The sequence below is a fragment of the Opisthorchis viverrini genome (genome assembly GCF_000715545.1).
Source record: "Opisthorchis viverrini unplaced genomic scaffold opera_v5_101, whole genome shotgun sequence".
In the NCBI taxonomy this organism is placed as follows: Eukaryota; Metazoa; Platyhelminthes; class Trematoda; order Opisthorchiida; family Opisthorchiidae; genus Opisthorchis; species Opisthorchis viverrini.
Window position 1 is genome coordinate 122,359 of NW_008751757.1, and position 23,692 is coordinate 146,050.

Here is a 23,692-nt window from a genome sequence, read left to right on the forward strand (position 1 = left end):
CAGTTGCAATCAATTTATACACCTGATGCACTTGAATTGTAAAAATGGATCAATAACTCACTCAGTTTTTGGAACAGTTTGAGTGTTGCTTGCTTGGAGCCAAAAACAATCAGTTGATCACCGAATTTAGTCATATTTATCAGTAATACTTTGGAAGAGCACAAGATAATCTGTCAAGCGATGTACAAATTTGAGATATTCCATTTACTGTATTCACCTTGCATGCGTCAATTCCCCTAAAAGGAACAGATGGAAGGTTTTCGCACTGCCATTTGTCCATGAGTTTCAGAATACTACTTATCATTCCGTTTTCAACTCAAATTCAGGTTCATCGACCAGCAGTTCACCTACAAGCACACTCGATCAGAGGTCCATGCCTCGCTGGAATTCAGCGTGCGGTATCGGTGTCATCCCTGACGGGCGTGCTGGATCTTCGGACCCTGGAACACGATCCAACACCTTGACTAACCACTCACGGTGCCGCTCGGCTTCTTCTTCACCGGTACATTCCATAAATGAAAGTGAAGATGAGTTGAGCACATCAATAACTTCGAACGATACAGTAGTTAAGCAAGAAATGATGCGAATCCAGCGAGCTGGATCGGTGGGAGATGGCCAAACTAGTATACGCGACGGCTCCAGTGACCGCTCCCAATCACGTGACTCTACGGCAACTTTTTCTTTTCGTAGTGAAACAATCGATGACACGGCGAGCACCCGCATAACGGACCGAATACAGTCCGACATACCAACACTAGACTACGAAATAGCGCGCGTAAGTATTTTTTTCGAACACAAAACATCTGCATCGGTCCACATTGACAGGGAGATTAGTCTCTCAGACGGATTTTGATACTAAAGCTTCGCCAGGTCAAATGTATTACATCTATATAGTGTTTCTGCGATAACTCGAATATCGTGCCAAATGAAACATGGGGCGGCCTTGTGCAGCATATTCAGTTGCTTATAAAACATAAACGAGAGATTCAACTGGGTTCTAGATGAGCCTTCCGTCAAAACTAATCTTGTATGCGAATGAGTGTATTTTGCCAAGTTTTGATCCAATTGGAACATAAGGTTGACGGAAACTCGGAGACTGAGCCTACCTGATGAGTCCGAAGAAAGGCGAAACCGGTCGTGGGCTATCTCCAGCAGCCTTATGAGTAGTGCATTACGTCTGTACGTCTAATTCTGTTTCGCAGGTCACTCGTCTGGCCTAATCATATCTCTTATCTGTCACAATGGTACACTTGTCTGAATTTAAGCCTGTTTTCCATTCAGAATTATCCCGAAGATGTAAACTGGATAAAGTTAGGCATTCCTTGATACAATACAGTCCTTAAGCCGCACGATGTTACTGCCACTCCTGTGTGTCGAGGAGGAAAACTTGGTTCCACAACAGTTCTTAGATAGGTCCTCTAATTGGTGTCTACTGCAGGTTCGAACAAAGATCACCAGTTTAATGGCTGAGAACCAGTTCATTTTAATCGCAGTTCATCTGAGCACCACTGAAGTATCTAGGATTTGATAACAGAATTGTACATTCACGCTCATGTGAGAGCTATTTGGCTCGGCGGCGCGCCAAAACAAAGCTTGAGTTGCCGAAACAGAATCCATCGTCAGACCCCAAGCGTTACATGCGCTCACAATCACATGACCAGGTCGATCTTGTGAACAGACAGAAAAAGCTGTCCTCTCATTCGCTCGGCTCCAGTGTGGCTGATACACACGATCGATATTCGAGCTCATGAGGAACATGATTGGCCGTTAAACTTGTGACAAACTGTCACGCTGCTACTACCACCAAACTGTGTAGTATATTTGCCACTGTTTCTCCGAGTATGAAGTAAATTGCCAACATACATAGAGATTCCTAAAATGCCCAATTCGACGCAGTCATCTCCAGTGGAATTACCCAGGAGGAATGCTATCGCCAGCGTAGATACACCTGATCGATTAATCCGGCGTCGAAGCTCTAGTGTTGATGGGGACAGAACACCACATATGGACGTGAGTAGCCCAAGTTTTGGTGCGTGCTTGATGGTGGACAGCTTAAACAAGATAGCGGAACAACGGTGCATGTCGTTAAGAGCACTAGATGGTGATGATTCAGATACGGCAGTCGAAGAAGAACAAGATAAAACATCAAGCAGTGGCAAAAAAGTCAAAAAGCCTTTGATCAAATGGACAGCAAAGTCACTTCGAAAACCCAAAGATGCTCCAAAGACCATCAGTTCAAAGGAAACACAGGAAGACTCATTGCAAGCATCAGAAGTCTCCGCTGGTCACGACAGTGATCTAGATCCCCAAAGTCCGAGGTCCTCGATGACATCTGAAGATATTTCAGAGGTAGGATGATGAAGTGCTGTTGTATGGAAATTATTCGTTTGTCTCTTTTGTTACTATTTACACCTTTTTCGTACCGATTTTGCTGTGTAAATGATAGAAGTAAGGTGGAGGTTGACGGAAACTCGGGGACTGTGCCTACCTGATGGGCCCAAGAAGGGCGAAACCGGTCGTGGGCTGTCAAAGAGTTTTCAGCAACCTTGTGAGTAGTTTCCTTTATAAAAATAAGGTGAAGGACTGTTCAGAAGATCATTCAAACAAAGGAACTACCAGTAAAGTAACAACACAAGCACTGGATTCATTTATGTATCTAGTTAAGCGGTGCCCGCGAGAAATCCTTCCTGGAACGGCGAATTCATTAAAAAGAAGACTGTCAGACCGCCCGCTTCAACACGTACTTTTTTCTACGTACTATGCACAAAAACGGCGAGTTTAGCTTTTAAAATACTCAGGTGGAGAGAAGTTGGGCAATAAGTCGTTAATAACGGTCCATTGGTTTAAACACTGACAACACTGTCACTTGACACCGCTGAACCAGTCGGAAAGTGCACCTGAGCAAATCATTTTTATGTGTTAGCATCGGTAGAAAGAATAATCCAGCACGAAAAAGTTACCTAGAGCAGACACATGAGATGTCAAGTCTACATTCAGGAGATGCTGTTTAACTTTCTAAGGTAACCGTGTCTGTTTAACTTTTCTCCGTCTTGCTATGACATCCATATCAGTGCCAGCTTTGAAATGGACACCTGACTCAGTATCTCAGAGCAAGTGCCTCTTTTCGGAAGAGTATATATTCTTCTATTTTGGAGAATTCGACCCCGGGTGTATAGCTACAGTGTGAATTCGTGATCCTGGGGAGCGATGACTGTTTGAGTTGTGTGAACAGCTGAACTAACTGAATATGGGTAGCTCGGATGCGCTGACTGGTTATCATCCTGTTCACTGGACCAGAATGCAAACATTCTGTCGCCAATCTGAGGAACACGCTCAGCGTGCAGTTGGGTTGGGTACCCAACCCGCATTGGCGAGTCTCAGCAACGCCGAATAATATGAACTTTCTCGCAATCTAGTTGAAATTTGTCTCTCAGTCACATCAGGAACTCGGTACCCACATTCCAGTGCACCATGTGCTGCCGAAAGCATCGACTGGTTAAACATTACAAGGTTTGAAGGCATTGTCTGCTCGCCGTAATTTCTATTATGACGGGTACGATTTCGTGCGTACGATATAGAAGGAAAGGCAGCAACTACAGCCTGAAACGTTGATATGTTGTTGAGGAGAGATGGCTCAGTGGTTAGAGCGCGAATTTACTGACCGGAAGGTCCGTGATTCGAACCCGGCCTCTACATCTCGACTTCCCCTGTCTAGGTTTGGGCAACCTGGCACAGTATCCCAGCCCTCGTGCTTCTTTCGGTTGGCATGGCAGTTAGGCACCGATAGAATGCTACAGCCGAAAGAATATATTTTTTATCTCTAAATCACAGTTGAAGCGGAGAAATGGCAGAGACGATCTAACTAAAATCCGTTGACTATAAATGAAGGAGAATATGGCAAGATTTGTTCCAGTAAAGAACTGGAAATCGGGTGCGATCCAAATAGTAAAACCGCTACGCGATATTCCTCCTAAGCCGAGTGAGAAGTTGAGAGTCCGCACCAGCTAACAACGACAACCATAGAAAATCAAGATGAAGGTAACGTCGAGGTCTTATAAGGAATTATTTTTGTGTTGTCGTGAACTGGAACCTTCCCATTCGAAGCTATCTCGCAACTTATGGAGGTGGCTGTCGACCTATTCCCGTCGATTTAGCATCTGTGAGTCAAGTTGAACAGATCAAATTCGCTGAACTCTTCAGGCAATCGGCTCCAATGCATGGTTGTCCTTCCGACATTCTCCTTATTCCGAGTAAACGGAACAATATCAGCTTGGACCAATGAGCCTTTAAGCATGTTATTCTGTCTGAGGTGCTAGCCCCACGTGGAACACGCATCTGAAATCACAGGATTCATTTCCAGGTAGCGGTCGGCCCTCACTCATATGTGCCTTCATGATATTTTCAGTCATCTAAATGAATCTTTATCTTCACCGTCAGTCCACACTGACTGATGACGTCGGGAAGAAATTATTTGGAACATAGTAATGCATGATTTTTAAAATGAGTGGGCAAATTAGACCTTCAGTGGCCGTCGAGACAGCACCGGCTTTATGAATCAGCCTGGTATAAGTATGACGGGTGAGGTCTAATCATCATTATCAACACTGCCGTAAAACGATACAAATTTATCTCGGAAGAAGAAAGAGATGGGGGAGAAGATCTAAGTTTATCCCCTAGCACTCAATCAGACAGTTGGGATAGAAACTCACAGCTTGAACACCGTTGACATTGGTTAGCCGTCTACACGGAGAGCCACATTGGCCCGATCCTGGAAGATGAACAGCGTCAACAGTGCCCAAACTTTTCGTAACGTCCTTCATTCCCTTCTACCATGTCACCTGAGATAAGGCTTGAAAAACAGTGTTCATTTCAGCGGGCGGCAACTCGACAAACGCGACACATGGCCAGGCCACTCTAGCTCCTATTGCTGGATTCATTCCTTGAGGGAAGTACCCTAAAAACCCATCTCCTGGACATCTTATTGTAAATTCCAGCTGATTCCAGCCATAGTTCTGAGGGATCAGTGGTCAGAGACCTAAAGATATCACGCGTCTTTTGGTACCTGGTGAAATGATTTTTTTTAAACCACGAGTGGTGGGATATATCAGCATTACATTAGTCAAGTGCGAACGTGATGCCTGACTGCTGACCAACTTTATAAGTTTGCAGCTGTCTTGCGAAAGTTCCATCGGCAGTCAAGACAACATCGTCAGAATACAGCTGTGTTCCGTTCACGAAAGAAATCCCATAAGACCACGTGTTCGATCATGTAATCTTCGGACAAACTATCTGAACACGTGGTATCGCAACGCGGATCAACGAATCCTAGGCGCTCAAGCAAGTCCCAACTCGTTATCCGTATTTTTAGTCATTCTCGTCTTGGAGACACACTCTTAAATTAGCGTGTCTGCATCATGAAGTGCAGTGGATTTTGGATTTTTTTAATTGATTTTACACCAAGAAGCACTGTAGAGCTGTCTCATCTTTTTTAGCAATCATCAGCAGCGCATATCTCACCTATCCCGGAGACGATTCGAACCCACGGACTTCCAGGTCAGTAAGCTGAAGACCAAACCAGCGCATTCAGTAATACCATAAAGGAGACACACTCTTAAATTAGCGTGTCTGCATCATGAAGTGCAGTGGATTTTGGATTTTTTTAAATTGATTTTACACCAAGAAGCACTGTAGAGCTGTCTCATCTTTTTTAGCAATCATCAGCAGCGCATATCTCACCTATCCCGGAGACGATTCGAACCCACGGACTTCCAGGTCAGTAAGCTGAAGACCAAACCAGCGCATTCAGTTGTAGAATACCATAAACGAGAGACTCAGTTAAGTCCGTCGTGAAAACCAAATTGATTTGCAAATGAGTGTATTTCTTAAAGACTAAACCGTTTGGTAAGGAACACCTAATCAGCAGTGTGGTCAACTCGAATTTGGACAGCACTCAGCTGGACAGTCTCTATTGGCCGGGATATTGTGAATTTGAAACTCCTTGGACGTACACTGCTGACGATGGAACGGCTGTACAGTGCTTCTCGGCTTTTCTGTATATCTCGGTTTCACTTGCAGGACTAGACTTATGCTGAAAAAATTACAGAATGCCGCCCAACGCATTTCCATTTTCAGATACATCTAAAAACTAAACTACATGATCTGAATGGGAGCCGGAAGCAATGATAATGACCGGATGCACATATAGAACTCATCGTTATCATTAATAACAGTCACCATCAACATCATTCGAATCATCATCATCATCGTCATCATCATCATCATCCGAATCATCATCATCCGAATCATCATCATCAACATCATCATCACTGTCATCATGTTATTTTCAGTCATCTGATTGGATCTTTATCTCCACTGTGAGTCCACACTGGCTGATGACGTCAGGAAGAAATTATGTAGAATATAGTAATGCCTGCTTTTTAAAATGAAAGAGATGAGTTAATTGCGGAAAGAGACCGAAAGTCCCCAAATCTCGTGATGGATCACTGTATTGCCAAGTTTCACTCTGAAATTTCGGTGCACTCCTTGGTGGTCAGGAAGTGTGAAGCACTTGTCCGATTAATGCACCGAGCTCTAATCACTGTCATTTCAACGTGGTGCGTGCAAATTTTTCAAACTGGGACCGTGACCCGCTTTTTCCCGTCCTTAATCATGGTATTATCCATCCTCTGTAGTCCACCAGAAGTGCTCGATGCTTATTTCTCTGATCCGAACAGTTTGGTTATAAAAGTTCCATCACCAATCGATTCGGCATCATCAGTTCGCTCCCCAACAACGCAGGGATGATGTCGCGGGGAACGGCAATGAAGCTTTTCCAGCAAAGCGAAGAAAGCATCTGCTCCACTTTAGCTACTAACACCCTGTCCAATAGCAAGCACAACAAGTGTTCAGCGCCAACAAGTCCCGTTAATCTGTTTCGTTTTTCTCCTCTTTCACCCAGCTTCTTCCTCGCGACGGCTACCTGTGGTCCCTTCGGTTATATTTGAAGTGCGCTCGAAATCTCTTGGTAAAAGGAATACAAGGTTGGTTCATCAGGCGAACGGGTAGACTTGTGAATTCCGTTCATTCGTTTGTAATTAGTAGGGTCTCATTGAATGCGGAACCCTTCGTAGTTAAAATTTGTAAGCTCCATTGTGTTTCACAAAAACAGTCACTCAGTATTGTCTGTGCATGTGTCAAATGACTTTGAAATCCTGCTTTGACCTTCTGTTGCCTTGATCTTCTCGCTTTTGACAGTCTACTGCACTTCCCAGTCCCACTTACTCATACCCTGGTTCGATCTTCTTCTCGCAACCTCTAGGTAAATCGGATTCGTATGTCAAAGTGAAATATCGCGGAAAACGGATCCGACGAACAAAAACCGTCTTCAACGACCGCAACCCCGTTTATGATCAAACCGTCTTCTTCATTGTCAACAATTTGGGATGCCCGATTGAAGTGAGTGAGTTGTTTTCTACTTGGACACGTTTTGGCACCAGATAGTGATGGTGTGGTGGTGATGCTACTGATGGGGGAGACATTGTGAGTAGTATGGTTTCTCGTAAATTCGCTTTGCGGCTCTTGAATAGTGAGATCTATTACGGAATACGTGGAGTCACTTTGTAGCATTCGTTTGGATTTGAGCAACAGTCAAGTGAATATCCAGAAAAGTTCAGGAAGACGCGTTCAAAGAGAGGATGGATATTCAGCTTTTGTAAACAAGATGCATATGAGAGTTTTGCTTCCCTTTCCAGTAGTCTGTAACCGTTCAGTTGGCATTTTCTAATAAGTAATTCCACAGCGAAGGCTTTCTTCCTTTCACTGGTGGCCACATATGAGTGTCAGGTATGTCTTCTACCCTATTCGGAGATACCATTAAAAAAGCCAGAATGTGAGCAACCCTCACTAGCCATGTTGTCAAGCTAGACTGCTCTTTCCTTTAATCTTTAGATATCGTTACTCTCTATAGAAACCCATGTTAAATGGCCGAATATACCCGTGGTAGTCATGGGAACGAACAAAGTAGCGAACAAAGCTTGTTTTCTGTGATTGTTCCTCTGGGCTAATACATCACAAACTTATAGGATACCAGAAATCACGTGGAAAAGGTGAAGATCGGGGCTGCATACACTTTAGAGAGGTGGAAATCAATGGAAGGGGGGTTGAATGAGGGATAGGTCAATGGGTCACGGAATCAGGTAAGTGACGTCAATGTCATACAGACTTGTGGAACTGGATGTTTCGTAGGCCAGTTCAAGTTCAGAGGTCGCACAAGTTTCTTTCGGATGCAAAGTCGCGGATTCAGCAGTCGGATTCCAATCGCCTCTGCGATCGATAGTAGTCCGGATCGTACCAGTCGTGATCAGTTCACGAACCGATCACCTAACGGTTGACCGTGACCGCTGGCGCATTATTTAATACGGTCAAAATACTCCTAAAACTACACAGTGTTGCTGGTCACAAGGCACCCACAGTGCACAGCCAGATTGGGAGTCAGATAACTATCTTACTCCCTGCACCCTTGTGCCAGACTTTTTATTCCTTGGCTCCGGGAGAGGTCACTCAAGGTGCCTCAAGGCTGTCTCGCGCTTCCGACTCACAACAAAACCTTGCTTTCCTCCACTGCCTGCACTGAGTCTGCCAGACTACGCGACAGGGAGAAGACAGAGAACTGGGGACACGGCTGTATTGCCAGGACAAAACGTACAGAGTGTCTGCGTAAATATATGGGATGACTAATAGGCCAATTATGGTCGTTCACTTGTTCGCTCCGTACAGCCGGTCGTGAACACTCTCAGGCCTATTACGCTAAGCCGTGTTTGGTGAGAGCCGCCAACTCACCTACTTTCCGGACGTGTCGAACCAATGGTGGCCTTGGGGATGCGTCACTCTCTGCACATGTGCTTTTACTTCTATCTGGGCGCGCCCTGACATTTCCCCCTTTTGTAAATAGATCGTACGTTGGTTCCTCCCCTCGAGATTTCAACAGGGCTCGTTTAAAATTATCTACAAATCTCTCGGCTTGGCCATTTGATTGAGGGTGGTACGACAAGGACTTAGTGCACGGGCTGCGACCTTCCAAGTTCCTCTTCCAAAACGAGTCAGGCAGCTTTTTGAATATGTCCGGTTTCGTCGCTTGTATCTTGTAACAGATAGTATTCAGTGGCCTGTCCGAAAGGTTTAGCTTGTCAATCCAATCTAATCCACAGAGTTTCAGTAAACTTCCAGATGCAGTGCGTGCAACTTGTTTGGTCCTGGTTAATGCTGGGCTGCCAAGAAATTTCCAAGTTCTTTTTAAGATGATCGTAATGTCTGATGCCGTGTCCAGCTGGAGACGAACAGGTTTGCTGTTAATACGCAGTGATACGTATTTCCTCCTGTTTGCGTGTGGGCTTTGATGAGCGACCAGACCAACGCGAGCCTTCGGAAGCTTGGAATCGGAAGTTCTAGTTCGAGAAGGCCTCCTGGGTGCTTGCCTTCTCTCGCCATGACACCGATCTTCTTTCTATCCCATACGGAAGCACCTGCTGCAGCGGTGTCTTCTGAACGGACAAAAATTGACGAAACGCCACTCACCACATTTCCAGCATGCCGAGGGTGGTTTCTTGTCACCCTGAGGGACAGTATGCTTCCGAATCGCATGAACAGTATTTCTGGGATCACTTTCTTGTATCATGACGGAATCACGCTCCAGATTCATCAGGCGCTGGCATTCCGACGTAATATTCTGTAATGTGACGTCTGGGTTCTGCTCAATCTTGCTGAGGATTCTTGTTCTTATGTCTGTGTCTTCGGGAGACGTCAACCCGCACACAAATATAAGACACTTGAACTCATCCTCTGTCATGCTTCGGAGGTTGAAACGTTCACACTCCTTGTTGACTTTGCCCGCGTATGTAACCCAGTCTTCAGAAGCATTCTTGCTCAAATTCATAGTGAAAACGACGGCTGATTAAAGAGGCCTGTTCTCCGAAGATTGACGATAAAACAGCAACGGTTTCATCGAAAGTCAGGTCACTTGGTTTTCGTTGCAAAATATAGTTTGTAAAGCGTTCATGTTCGGCCACTCCAATTTTCCTGACCAACTGTCTTGCTCTCCAAGAATCTCCTCTGTTTCCCGGATCCAATCTGAAAAAGTCTTCATGCTTATTGAACCAAGAATCAAAAGTAATGCATGAGATCGGATCGAACTGGAATTCGGGAATCGCGTTGAGTATCGTGTCGATCACTGAATTGGACGGCTCAATGGTCTGGCTAATCGGCTTCTGAAGTGACAATTTTTCAGTGAGTGTTTCGGTGAGCTTCAAATGCGCCAGCTCAAACTGTTGCTGCTGCTGTCTGAGGAGAGACTGCATCTGTTCGAATGAAATTGCCATTGTGAACACCCGTCTGGCAGTGTTGTGTTGTGCGGTGACCGAGCTATGGAGTTACGCCTGCACTGCGCCTACCAGACTACGCGATAGGGATTAGACAGAGAACTAGGGACACGGCTGTATTGCCAGGACAAAACGTACAGAGCCTCTGCGTAAATATATAGGATAACTAAGCGGCCAAATATGGTCGTTCACTTGTTCGCTCCATACAGCCAATGGTGGTGTTCCGGTCGTGAACATTCTCAGGCCCACTACGCTGGTCGTCCGTTGCCTAGTCATGTTAGGTGGGAGCCGTGTTTCGTGGGAGCCCCCAACTCACCTACTTTCTGGACGTGTCGAACCGATGGTGACCTTGGGCGTCCGTCACTCTCTGCACATGTGCTTTTTCTTCTGTCTGGGCCCGCCCTGACACCAAGGTGCGAGTGTTGTGCTGTGCTCCAGACTGGATTCCTTTTTCTTCTGTCTGGGCCCGCCCTGACACCAAGGTGCGAGTGTTGTGCTGTGCTCCAGCTTTACTGGATTCCATCAAACAGTCGTCAAATCGGTGTTCAGTTGACTGGCTCAGTTAGCATCAACACACCTTTATGCGATCTTCTTTGATTGTCAGTATACGCTCTGACAGAAGACATCTCAGAGGCTGAGAAGGTGTTATGTCTACTGATTCGCCAGTCTGTTGTATCTGACTACTGACCCGCTCCAGTGCCTAGTGCCGGAGAAAAGACTCACGGAAGGGAACACAACAGCGAGCGCGAGGGCGTTAGTGCGTGCAAGTGCGAATGTACAGCGGTTTCAAGCTATTTACTGGAGGGACACTGTCTGAACTTGGTCCAATGCTGACGCACGCTGTCTGGCTTTGGTACGAGGCTGCGGCGTGCTGCATATTGCGGGGGCGTTATCTGACCTTGATCAACGCTGACTCGCGCTGCCTTGGTTTGATACAAGGCTGTGAGGCACTGCACACTGAGCGGGCGTTGTCTGCCTGGTCAACATCTAGTGGAGCTGAGAGTCTCGTTAGATTTCGGAAATTCAGTGGTTGCTTTCAGGAATGTGACCTTCCTGATAGAAAGGCTGCTTGTCAAGATTGCTTCAGTCAGCAAGAAGCTCAGATATCATGAATACCCAGGTAAGATGACCAAGTCTTGAGGTAAGCTGTTTCGGCGGCTGATCAGGGGTTGTCACTCACCACATAGCTGAACATCATTGGTTTCAGCATAAGCCCTCACATGACTTGGAGGTTACCAGCTGTGGACTCAGTTGAACCATATAGCAGTCAGGTACCGACAGAGAGCTTTTGGAATACAGCGTTGAACTCCGATCGCGGAATTGTGTAGGCATGAGTATCTATCCGCTTCCCTTCTGGACCGCCCCAGTTGATGCAAAGCCATTCAGTTAATCACTTGTAAAGTACCTCTTTGGCACGACAATATCGAGTTTAATTGTGTTCCAGAGCACCACTGGTATAATGGCTGGAATGGCGACTTGAACGCCTATTGGAGAAAACCACTCTAACAGTTTCTTAAACCTTCTGCTCAAGGTCAACCGCACATCCTAACGGACACTGAATCTCGTCACGATCAACAGTACTGGTTGAAGCCAGGAAAACTATGCCAGCAAAGACAACTTATAATGGCGCGCTGATTTCTAAAACGCCGAATAGTGAAGAGCCTGAGGATTGACAGAGAGCACTGGTGGGTCGAAAAAGTCCGAGAAAAGGAAAAACCTTTTGAGACGGGAAACTATCATACCATTTCGACCGATCCGATCAACTGGTCCCATGAAATCGGATTTTGGTGAAGCCATATTCGAAAACGATTGGATGTCATTTTATTCAAAAGAATGGGATGAAGACTTCGAAGAACAGTCCAGCTGGTTCCTATCAAATCAACCTCTAAAAGGACCAAGCGAACCCGACAGCGAATTCACTGCCAGTCCTCCATTGTCTACTGAAGTCCACGTGCAATTTTATCGGTTCAGAGCATCAAACGCCTGGTTTGTATCGTGTACTATTCATAGACGGTGGAGACTATACTCCAAAACATGCGGGATGAAGAATAGCAAAGGTGATTAATGCATTCAAGAGAAGTGCAAAAACGTCGTGCCGAAACCATCGCTGCATCATTCTAGTTGTCACAGACTCCAATGTTCTTCCTGGTATTATCTATGCAGATCGATCTATCAGCGAAATCATCAGATTCGAGAGGAACAAGCAGGATTTTCTTCTTTCCGGGCTGTGCCAATTTTTGGAACTGTGCCATTCCTTCGGACGACCAATAATGATCATCATTGGCGACCTCAAATCTACCTTAGACTCCGTTGATCGTCGGAAACTGCGGCATTTTCTGGCCATAAACGGCAGTCCTTTTAACTTCCTGTCCCCTATAAGGGCGCTGTAAGCTTGCTCTCGTGGACGTACATCTGTCTAAGCAAACCTTCCAAGTTCATCACCTCCACTGAGGTCAGACGAGTTTGTCCTCTGCCATCCTTCCTTCCTTGTTTCGAATTCGATGTGCTACGCGATTCTTCTTCATCTGCCCCAGACACTGCCCCGAAATCCTCCCGAGGCGTTTGTCCACGAAGGATTATATAGCTCTTCTTGGATTGGGCCCCTGAACAACTCTGCTGTGCCATTGAAGTGATAAATATTACGTAAGATTGGTTGGGATCAAAACCAAACCCCATGCTAGCAGGTGAACTGATCGATGTGGTAGATGATTTCGTCTAACAGGGCAGGTGGGCTAGTGAAAGGCGGAATCATCTCTGGAATTAGAAAAGCCAATTTGGCGTTTGTCAACCTCCGACACTTGGAGTGTGAAGCGACGTCAATTGGAATGTCAAGATAGAAGGTGTAATGCCTCGGCTATATCCGTCTTACTTTATGGAACAGAGACGTGACTTATGCATACAGATCCTGTAAGACCCTGTGCGTTTGAGGATTGGTGCCTCCGAAGCACTGCGCAGATCTGGGAGGAACATCACATCAGTGATGCTGAACTACGCTCCATAGGTAACCCTGTTTCGGCCTTGAACTACGTTCACTAGAGCACCGTGTGCCTAGTACAGACCTCTTCAATCATTCTCGTATCAAAGGAGACGATTCAGAGGTGGTCAATCTATGACTTGGCAATGAAGCACGAAAGCTCTTACCAGTCAGTCGCTTTCATAAGTGCTGTCTCCTAGGAGATCGGGGGACAAGACAAATCAATGGTTAGTGACCTTGACAAATGGGGTTGCCACAGCCAATAGCCATCCGGCGTAAAGCTATTGCCTTCAATGTGGAGTTTTTTCCCTCTTTGTCACAGCAGACAAACTGACCCATGTGGTGTCAATGCTTATTCCAGTACCTCCATCGTGGGGCTCTCAATCCCTCAATCTGATTATCCTCTGGGCACACAGATCTTGACTGAAAAACTGAACTCAAAAGTCAGTTGTGTTCCTTTTATTTCCGTCTCATTTTAGTGTTTTATGGACACCAACTTATTAATCATCGACTTGACGCCCCTCATTGGCAATATTGGATGATTTGGAAACTTTCATTCAAGATGTCCTCTTTTGATTGGTGTGGACTTTTTCCAGAAGGCCGAGAGGCACTGTACAGATGTTTCCTCCTTGTTGGGAATCGTCAACAATCCATCCCTCATGATTCTCCAAGGGGCTAAGGTTATAGCCCGATGTGGAAACCGTTCAGTTTGTTGTAAGCGATAGTCCGGCTGAAAACTGGCGTCTCTCTGGATGGGGACCCCGGAATTGTACTTATCGATGTCCAACGACATCGGTAGACGTGATTCAGTCAAGTACTCAATAGTGCGTCTGCAGCAAAGTTGTTGCCCTTCAATGGTTGCTGATCAGTTTCGCGCTTTATCAATAATTCTATATGGATCAAATGAATATGCCTCAAATACCTGGCTGCACATCCCATGTGCTCTCATCTTTCGATGAGATGGAACTAACAAACTCTAATGGGCAGCTGATTTCGCTCTTACCACACCGTGCCAGAGTGTCGATTCCACCGTCTCCCATCGTTATGCTCCAGACTGTACTATCTGGCAAAACTGCGGTGTATTCCTTTTTAGTTCTGTGATCTGAGATGGATCGCACAACGTGCCTGACCTTTAGCAACTTTATAGCTTCTTTGCTAAACCCAGGATGAACGACTTTCGTTTATATTTTCGGTCACAGTGCGATAGAGCGAAGTCGGACAGGAACAGCATAGTAGGGGCTAATGAGATGTATTCACTGCGGTGAATCGGAAGGTTGATCTGACTCAACATACGCGCAGCATCCACTTGTCGTGCAACGTATCGTACGGAATGTGTGTAAACACGCCCGGATGATGATGACCGACAAATAATTAATCATTAGAATGTGTCGTTTTTTGTACACACTCATTTCCCCGTAGGCTCGGTGAACCTAGTTCAGGATTTTGCTATTCCAGGAACATTACAACCATTCTATCCCTTCAGGACAGAAACTAGTCAACAAAACCCGACTAAGCTTGTGGTGAATCGGTCACTTGTTACCCCTGAAAAGAGCATTTAAGCTAATATTTCGAGATCCAGGTGGAATTCACTTGAGTGTAGTTTGGTATTTTTGTACAATTTTGCAATTACACCTATCGAATGAGTCACAAAGAGAAAAAACCGGTAGTTTGCTGTTGAAGAGTTTTCAGCAACTTCATCAGTAGTGTACGTAAGCAACTATCAGGAAGGTCAGATCCCTGAAAGCAACCGCTGAATGCCCGAAATCTACTGAGACCCTCAGCTCCGCTAGATGCTGACAACGTTCCCTTAATATGAATCGCGTCGCAGCCTTGTGTCAAACCCAGACAGTGAGTCAGCGTTGATCAAGGTCAGACAACGCTATCGCAATATGCAGCACGTCGCATTCTCGTACCAAAGCCAGAGCGTGTGCGTCAGCATTGGACCAGACAGTCTCCCTCCAATAAATAGGTTGAGACCGTCGTACATTCGCACACGCACGCACTCACGCCCTCACACTCGCTTGTTCGGAATGTAACGGTTGTGTTCCCTTCTGTGAGTCTTTTCTCCAGCACTAGGCCCTGGATCGGGTCAGCAGTCAGACAGATACAACAGATTGGCGAATCAGCAGATATAACAGTAATCCAGAACACTGTGTCCACTGTGATCGCTCAAACTCGGGGTTGTTCTATCGTTTGACGTCGTCCCACCTAGCTGAATGTTTATCCCCAAGTCCCATGGTAGGACACCTAACAGGGAAGTAAATTGTACCACCTACGTTTCCAATAAACCTTCTGAGCAATGTCGCAAGGTGAGCTTGGTACCCTTGCTTCGTTGCGATTCGCCTTACATCCGGTCGGTTGGAAACACATCTGCAATGTTGCGTTGAACAGTAAGGACTAAAAGGGGTATCCAATGTGACCTGGGTTTGGGAGGTCGAGCCGGTTCAAAGCACAACTTATCTGATGTAATCAAGTAGCAAGGGGCCTCTAATGAATCCGTCAAATAAGGTTAACTACAGAGCATTTGCCCAATCAGCGTGAACACATTTCACGTGACTTCACACACATTTTTGGGTGTACACGAGTTTCATTCAGGACGGTCAAGACAGTTTTACTCTTACTAACTGCGTTTTCAGTATCCCGTTTCATAAAGGAACTCCATTTTCCCTGAATTTACAAACAGATTCCACATGATTTTTTTCGAGTGAACGTTAGGGTTACATTCATGTGCTTGTAACCGCTCATGAGTTGGCTGTTAGATTCCGTGTCCCCCAAAAGAAATCACTGTGGACAAGGAAGCAATAGGTCTCAGAAGGCTCGCACTTTAAATCGTTGTATTGTGTGAATAAGTCGCAATTCGGCGCACGGTCCTTCAAAGCTATGACTTTCTATACTTCTCCGCTCTGTATTGTCGAGCGTGTTTTTTCTTCCCTATCTTTACTTTACTGTTACTTAGTAGATTTAAAATAAAGGAGCTATGAACGGAAAAGTTCGGGAACCGATATCCTACATACTTCAGTTTCTTCATTTAGGCACCAGCTAAAAAAGAAACGGTCAAAAGTCGTCTCTTCCAGGAGAACCTTAAAGACGAGGGAGGCTTCACTGGATTGGACGAGAGTGTTATTTAGGTGCAGTGATTTCGTTTATGGACAGCTCTCTCATTTGAGGGTGGGGTACAAGTGCGTTGTCTATGATCAAGTGTCGTGTGTCACACTCTTTGCTACTTTGGTTTCGGTACATCACAAGTTATTCCACAAAACAGTTTACTCAGCACCTCGTTCTATTTTTTGACCACCCTTGCTCGAATCCAGCTGCGTGTCTACAACCAAGACGTCTTCAAAAAGGACGAGTACGTTGGTCGAGTGTTGATGCCCCTGAAAAATTTAGTCCTCAATCAGTGAGTCACTCATAGTGAATGTTTGCACTTAAAACGGTTGAAATAGGTGGCATAAGGGTTTGTCTGCTTTATTGATTTTTGTTACGGCTCATTCATCCTACAGGAAATTACAGTGAACTCCAGACTGCCCAATCTTCGGCCACCAACCATCAGGTCCGTTATTCACACCCGCACCTGACAAACCTTCTGCTTTTTTCTCTGGTCTCAAGTAATCTGGTGATACTTGTAATGTACTACTCATAAGCTTGCTGAAAATCCGTCGACAACCCACGACCGGTTTCGCCCTTTTTGGGACTCATCAGGTAGGCGCAGTCCCCGGGTTTCCGTCAACTATATCTTCTACTTGGAAGCAAATTGCACGAAATTAGCGAATATACACTAATTTGCAAACTACTTTGGTTTTTCGAGAGACTCACCTGGAACCTAGCTGAATCTCTCGTTTGTGATGTTCTCAGGCAACTGAGTAGTAGAAAGCAAATGAGTAGTACGTTACAAATATATACATGTATCGCGATATCTCGAATATCGTAGCGACTGAAACATGAGGCGGCTTGGTGCAGCACATTCAGTTGCCTGAGAACATCATAAACGAGTCTCTCGAAAAAAACAAATTAGTTTGCAAATGAATGTATTTTCGCTAATCCGGTGATATTTTAGTTGTTGTTTTACTCTCACGTTGCGTGTTACAAACCACATCTGGTTTTTCCTTACACTGTGATCAGACATGAGTGGTTGGTTTCTCCGTGGATTCTTCGCCAACCCTCTGAGCTCGTCAACCGATTGGCTTAGAAACGGTCGCGGAACACTTAAGTTTCATAGTTCGCAGTGATGAGGTCCTTTTTCGGATGGTTCAATGAAAATCTTATTTAGTTAAAGCAACCACTTTTCGCAACTCTTGGACCAGGCAGAGCTAGGATAAGTTTGGGCGCTGCTTTTGACTTGATAGTTGGGTATCCTTTCGTTTAGAACTAGTTTGATATTCCTAATCTGGTTTGTGTGGAGTGGCTTGTTCCACATTGAGAACAGCAACAAAAAAATGAACAAGCGCAAAAACAACGGAAACACTTGAGTCGAAGCCCACACAGCTGTCCTGTTTGCATTGTGTTTATGACAGCTGATTGAGATCACCTTTAATTGCCAGTTGTGGCTTGATCGATTGATGCAACCTCCTTAGAAGAGGTCGGAAATGATCTCAAAGGCATCGTCGGATTGAAACGTTTGGTTTTTTCAGCAAGCGCCGATCATCAACACACGTTCGTTGCGTTTGAGACAGTGGTGTACGCATTTATGTCGAAAGTGTTTCAAACAAATGCGGGCTGTAAATAAAAGTTCGATTCGAGCCGAAGAGCGTGTGATCGTTTTGAGGAGTCTACGCGGTACTTTGTAGCACCAACTCGCAGTGAATGACGGCTGTGGGAACCTTTTAGCCGTGTCGCAGTTTCAGAGACGTACAGGATTTTTGTCATCCATTTTTGTTCGATCATGTGAAATTTTTCAGTAAAGAGAGATTACAGGGTGACTAGAGGACAAAACACAACTAGAGTTGGTTTTTTGTCCGTATAAAACCTCATATGGAAACCTGTAAATATACAATGTGACCGGACAACAGTTGGTACGATATTCACGGTATATTTTCTTGACGGAGCATAATAATACCAAGATCGCCGAAAGCTTTTTGGGTAGTATGTCCCTGCCTGACTCTGAAATCTCGGGAGTCGAAATGCTCCCGGGACGTTCTCTCACAGACAGTGGGTGTGTAGACGATATTGCTTTCCTCCGTTCAGCCCCTTCCCAGATGCAAACGATTTTAAATAACCTAAATAACTTTGCTGTGCGGTTTGGTATGAACTTCACACCTACAAATTGTAAAGTGATGCTACAAGACTGGGTGGGATCAAGCCCACACTTCATGCTTGCATGTGAACCAATCGACGTGGTGGATGAATTTGTGCACCTGGGCAGCTGTATAAGCTGCCTGGCTGGAGATGAGATTGCTTCTCGAGTCGGGAAGACCAGGGCAGCTTTTGCAAACCTCTGATACCTGAGGCGATGACGTGACGTCAGTTTTTCTGTGTTACTGCGATTCATGGATCAGAGACCTGAATATACAAAAGATTTCAGTGTTTGACCTTCTCCGAAGCACTGATCAGATCTGGATTAGCAATGCTGAGGTACGCCAGATGGTCTTAGGAGCAAGGAACTCTCCCGCAATAGATAACTTACTCACGCTTCCTGGGTTACACTGGTTGGGACAAACACTCCGCACGCCTCGCGGAGCTCTTTTTGCTCAGCCCTGTGCTGGATGGAAGCGACCGAGAGGTGGACAGTGTATGACCTGGCAACGAAGTACGAAGACACTAATCCGCAAACATAATCAGGTTGACAACCAACTCCTCCCAGGATAAAGGACCCCGAGACTCAGTTCAGCAATGGCTAATAACACTGGCAGAAATGACACAATCGCGCAGTCAATGGCACTCGTGTATCCAAGCCATCACCTTCACTGCATGGCTACCCAGTATCCGAACAAACTGAACATGTCGTCGCCTCCAAGGCTTGATTGTATGCCCCACACTGTCCCGTTTTCCGGTGATCGAAACTGTAGCGACTGGAACGAATGAGCCCATGGTACACGGTTTACGGCTGATAAATTGAATTGAGTTGTGGCTTTTATATGAAAATTATGAGCCCAGGTTGCTTATCGCTGGACAAGACGAATATTATGAGTAATCAGTGATGGAATGAACAACCCTGAGCGTTTCAGAGCTAATTTGGAGCTCATTCGGAATACGTTTGAGTCCTCGAAAACACTGATCAGAGTGGTTCTCCAGGGAGCAGCATGTATATTTTAGACCTCTTGAGACGTGATTTATATTTATACTCCATCATCTTGCGACTCAAAAGCTTTGAGTGTCCGAACATGTTGCCCAGGTTTTACTGCCATACAGAAACAAAGGTCACACATGAACCCAATGGATTGTAAGTCTTAGGTTTATGCCCAAATTCTATGTAATGAACGAGGCTAAGTCTACCAACTCAGGAAAAATACGTACAACATGCTATCTATGCTGACTGATAACCATTCATTTGAAAGCTGAGTGTTTTCTGTTGGGTTAGTGATGTACGCTGATGAGACAAAAACGTTTGGGTGACGTTTAGGTTCGAGCCGGAGCAAGAGGACACCAAACTAAGGGCCACTGGCTTATCCTTTTGTAAACAGTAGCATACTGGTGTCGGACAAGCGCAGTAGAGTTTCGCTTGAGAAGCGCTCCGAAATACACTACTACAAACGATTCGACCGGTGTTTTACTGATACATCACTGCTGAGAGTAATTCGTCTCTTGCGGAACTATGGGGGGAGGGGAGGGGAGGGTGAAGGGATAGCATTTACTAACCCCAATCTACTGTAGGCGTTAGAAAAATCTGAGATGCACACAGCCCACTTACTGACCAGCAAAGTTCGATTTATCTTGTATCCTTGAGATTCTCGTGAACGTTGAGCACCTTGACTGCCTGTGCTAGATGATTCATTTATTTGGTTCACTTGCTTTTGAAAATCTTTGAAAAACTGCCAGGGCAGCCACTATTCTGCTTTGACTTCAAACTTTCCATATTATTTCGTTTATTCTTTGGTTACTTATTAATTTCATGAGTAGCAATTTTTCGTGCATAAATTGCACCGTGTTCACTCGTTCTTCTCCACTTTCGTAGGCTACAGGAATTCTCCGTCCAGTTGACAAACGAGGACAGCAATGAAGCGACTCCGGTTGGGGAGCTAACTTTCAGCTTGATCCTGGGTGAAAAGCCGGAGCTGGAAGTGGCTGCAGATCGCCGACAGTTCCTGCTAAAACAGCTGAAAATTGATCGCCAGAATGCCTACCAATACCCGACAATGACAACCAAACGACCGTCTCCTGATATATCGCCGGTGAGTTGAAATAGATAGATTGGAATAGAATTTCTCGAAAAATAAGATTCGTTTTGCATATCTAAAGGTTGCCTTGTCAAAATGTTGCTGGAAGTCGATTTAAGCTTCATCATTTGGGTACTCTGGTCTACTTGAATCCTATCGATTCACGAATAATTCGGAAAAAACAGCGTCTGACACTAAACCTTCAATCACAGAACCTAATTCCTATTGCGGGCACCAGGTTTTGTTAACTTACATGGATTCTAGTCAGAAAGTTCCTAAAAAATAATTATGTTCCGAAAGACTGGTATATTTGAATAGCTTAGAAGCGATCTACTTGTTCTTTTTCATAATTCTACCCAACTCCCAGTCGTTTTCTGCAACTATTTCACGGATAACCCGAATTATTCCATCTCGATGATAACCTAACATACTTCCATTTGATTTATACGTCTTCCGTTCACAGAGAACTTTACGACGTTGTGTGAGTTGAAGTCATGTATGCGAATATCGTAATGGTTTCTATAAAAATCACTTTCTTCCAAAGTTGCCCTGGTTCGATAAAAACTTTGAAATTCACATCCGTCATGTTCAAAGCGAAACGGAAACAAATGTTGTTAAGGGGGAAAAGCCGGAGCTGGAAGGGGCTGCAGATCGCCGACAGTTCCTGCTAAAACAGCTGAAAATTGATCGCCAGAATGCCTACCAATACCCGACAATGACAACCAAACGACCGTCTCCTGATATATCGCCGGTGAGTTGAAATAGATAGATTGGAATAGAATTTCTCGAAAAATAAGATTCGTTTTGCATATCTAAAGGTTGCCTTGTCAAAATGTTGCTGGAAGTCGATTTAAGCTTCATCATTTGGGTACTCTGGTCTACTTGAATCCTATCGATTCACGAATAATTCGGAAAAAACAGCGTCTGACACTAAACCTTCAATCACAGAACCTAATTCCTATTGCGGGCACCAGGTTTTGTTAACTTACATGGATTCTAGTCAGAAAGTTCCTAAAAAATAATTATGTTCCGAAAGACTGGTATATTTGAATAGCTTAGAAGCGATCTACTTGTTCTTTTTCATAATTCTACCCAACTCCCAGTCGTTTTCTGCAACTATTTCACGGATAACCCGAATTATTCCATCTCGATGATAACCTAACATACTTCCATTTGATTTATACGTCTTCCGTTCACAGAGAACTTTACGACGTTGTGTGAGTTGAAGTCATGTATGCGAATATCGTAATGGTTTCTATAAAAATCACTTTCTTCCAAAGTTGCCCTGGTTCGATAAAAACTTTGAAATTCACATCCGTCATGTTCAAAGCGAAACGGAAACAAATGTTGTTAAATGCTAGATGGCACATGTTTTGATAGTATGGCTACTGAGTCGTCTCATATCATGCGTCGCTTGTGAGTAGCATAATCAGTCAGTTCACAAATCAAGATGTTGTGTCTACTGAAACAGAAGCATCACTGCTCTCATTGTATTTCGCAGCACACAAATGAATCATAGCCTCCACAAAACTCCTTGAATATCCGCACCGAAAAGCATGTATTGATGTCTGTAGGCTTTGACATCATATTGGTTGTCAAGGCAGAGAAAATGGGGCAAAGAAGCGTGCTTAAATGGGTCATGGGTTCGTTACCAATTTTGAGCAGTGAGAATGGCAGTTAAAGGCTCATACAGTAAACGAAAGTAAAGAATAATTGGACGTTACGTGAGCAAGGGGTTATGGCCAATTGCAAGGCTTATTGCAGTGTGACACATCTCAGGACACAGGGGTGAGTTAAACGGTCCAGTGGACACTGGCTCAAATGTGGACAAAAGACAGTTCTTTGTTGCCTTCTGTTTACTGTGTTTAGTGACATTTAATTCGAAGGATCCCGTGACAAAAATACAGGGTATTAGACAGATCAGTATTGCATATTTAAAGTACACGTGTTAGTGCTATTTCAACCTTGTGAGAAAGTGCAATTTGCCTCGTTCCACTAGTAGATGACCTATCTGCCATTAGGAACCTTTCTAAATGAGATTGTCATCATTTCTTGGCTCACCACCCGGGAGACAAACTTTCATCTTCGAATTTGTTATGTGTTAGACATAATGTTGGGCTATCAGAATTCCCAAGTAATCTGTGTGCGTCATCATGAACAAGAGTAACGTTTTCCACGCGGAAAAAATATTTCTTATTCCGCGTTGGATGTTGAAATATCCCGCGCTCCACATTTCATTTTCACAACGTGGCGGTTTATTTTTCTAGGTATGGCGCTTCTCCATTCAAGTTACTGATTCCAGAATCATTCAGTGAAACTAAACGTTTTGCACACTTTCCATAGTGTTTATGAACAAAACCTCCGGAAAGGACAGGCATATTATGTCATATCAAGGAGATGGTAGGTCTGTGAAGAAGAAAGAAGACAGGGATTGACTCAAAGCGGGAGGAAATTTCACAAGACGAAAGAAACATCCGTCTCAGAAGTCGTTACTCGAGCAGTCAGTCACGTGATGTGGTTTCTGTGACTTGACAGCGCACTGTATCCTGTCTAATTGAGAGCTAGTTACACTTCTGCTCGTGACCTAACGGTTAATTATTCATCCGCTGCCCGGGTGGTCACAGGTTCTGAAATCTGTGATTTCCTTGAGATGCATACCGCTGATGATACCCAATAAGGATGAAACGGCTTTATAGTGCTCCTCGATTTTTCAGCTTCGACTGGTCTCCCCATTAGGATGAAATCTCAACTGACAATCTAAAATCACTAACTAGTAAATTGTTGCGATTCCCGTCAAAGCAAACGCTTCCAGACCTAATCGTAATGTGTGATAATCTGATTCTATTCCGTGTTTTACGTCACGACTAGACTTGAAACAACCAAGTGCCTCTGATCTTTCGGTTTGACACATGTCCACCGTTATTTATCCGTTCTTGATAAATGATAACACTTTTATTTTAACTCTGACTGGATTCTTCAGACTACTATCATACTTTTTTCTCCATAAAACAAGCTTGCGTGGGGATATCCACGCT

General features: G+C 44.7%; 2 protein-coding genes across 2 annotated transcripts in view; one reads left to right on the forward strand and one right to left on the reverse strand.

Annotated features, from left to right (window-relative positions):
- The window catches only part of T265_05385 (hypothetical protein), a gene marked incomplete at both ends in the record, with an annotated part of 113,358 nt that overhangs the window by 40,756 nt on the left and 48,910 nt on the right, over positions 1–23,692 (forward strand). The window contains 6 exons of the mRNA XM_009170383.1: positions 327–775; positions 1,870–2,349; positions 6,959–7,040; positions 7,319–7,455; positions 16,659–16,744; positions 20,456–20,672. Coding sequence (XP_009168647.1) covers positions 327–775; positions 1,870–2,349; positions 6,959–7,040; positions 7,319–7,455; positions 16,659–16,744; positions 20,456–20,672 — 1,451 coding nt within the window. The remainder of the gene's footprint in view (positions 1–326; positions 776–1,869; positions 2,350–6,958; positions 7,041–7,318; positions 7,456–16,658; positions 16,745–20,455; positions 20,673–23,692) is intronic.
- T265_05384 (hypothetical protein) overlaps positions 12,747–23,692 on the reverse strand; it is a gene marked incomplete at both ends in the record, with an annotated part of 38,187 nt that continues 27,241 nt past the window's right edge. Inside the window, 2 exons of the mRNA XM_009170382.1 lie at positions 12,747–13,088; positions 17,161–17,203. Coding sequence (XP_009168646.1) covers positions 12,747–13,088; positions 17,161–17,203 — 385 coding nt within the window. The remainder of the gene's footprint in view (positions 13,089–17,160; positions 17,204–23,692) is intronic.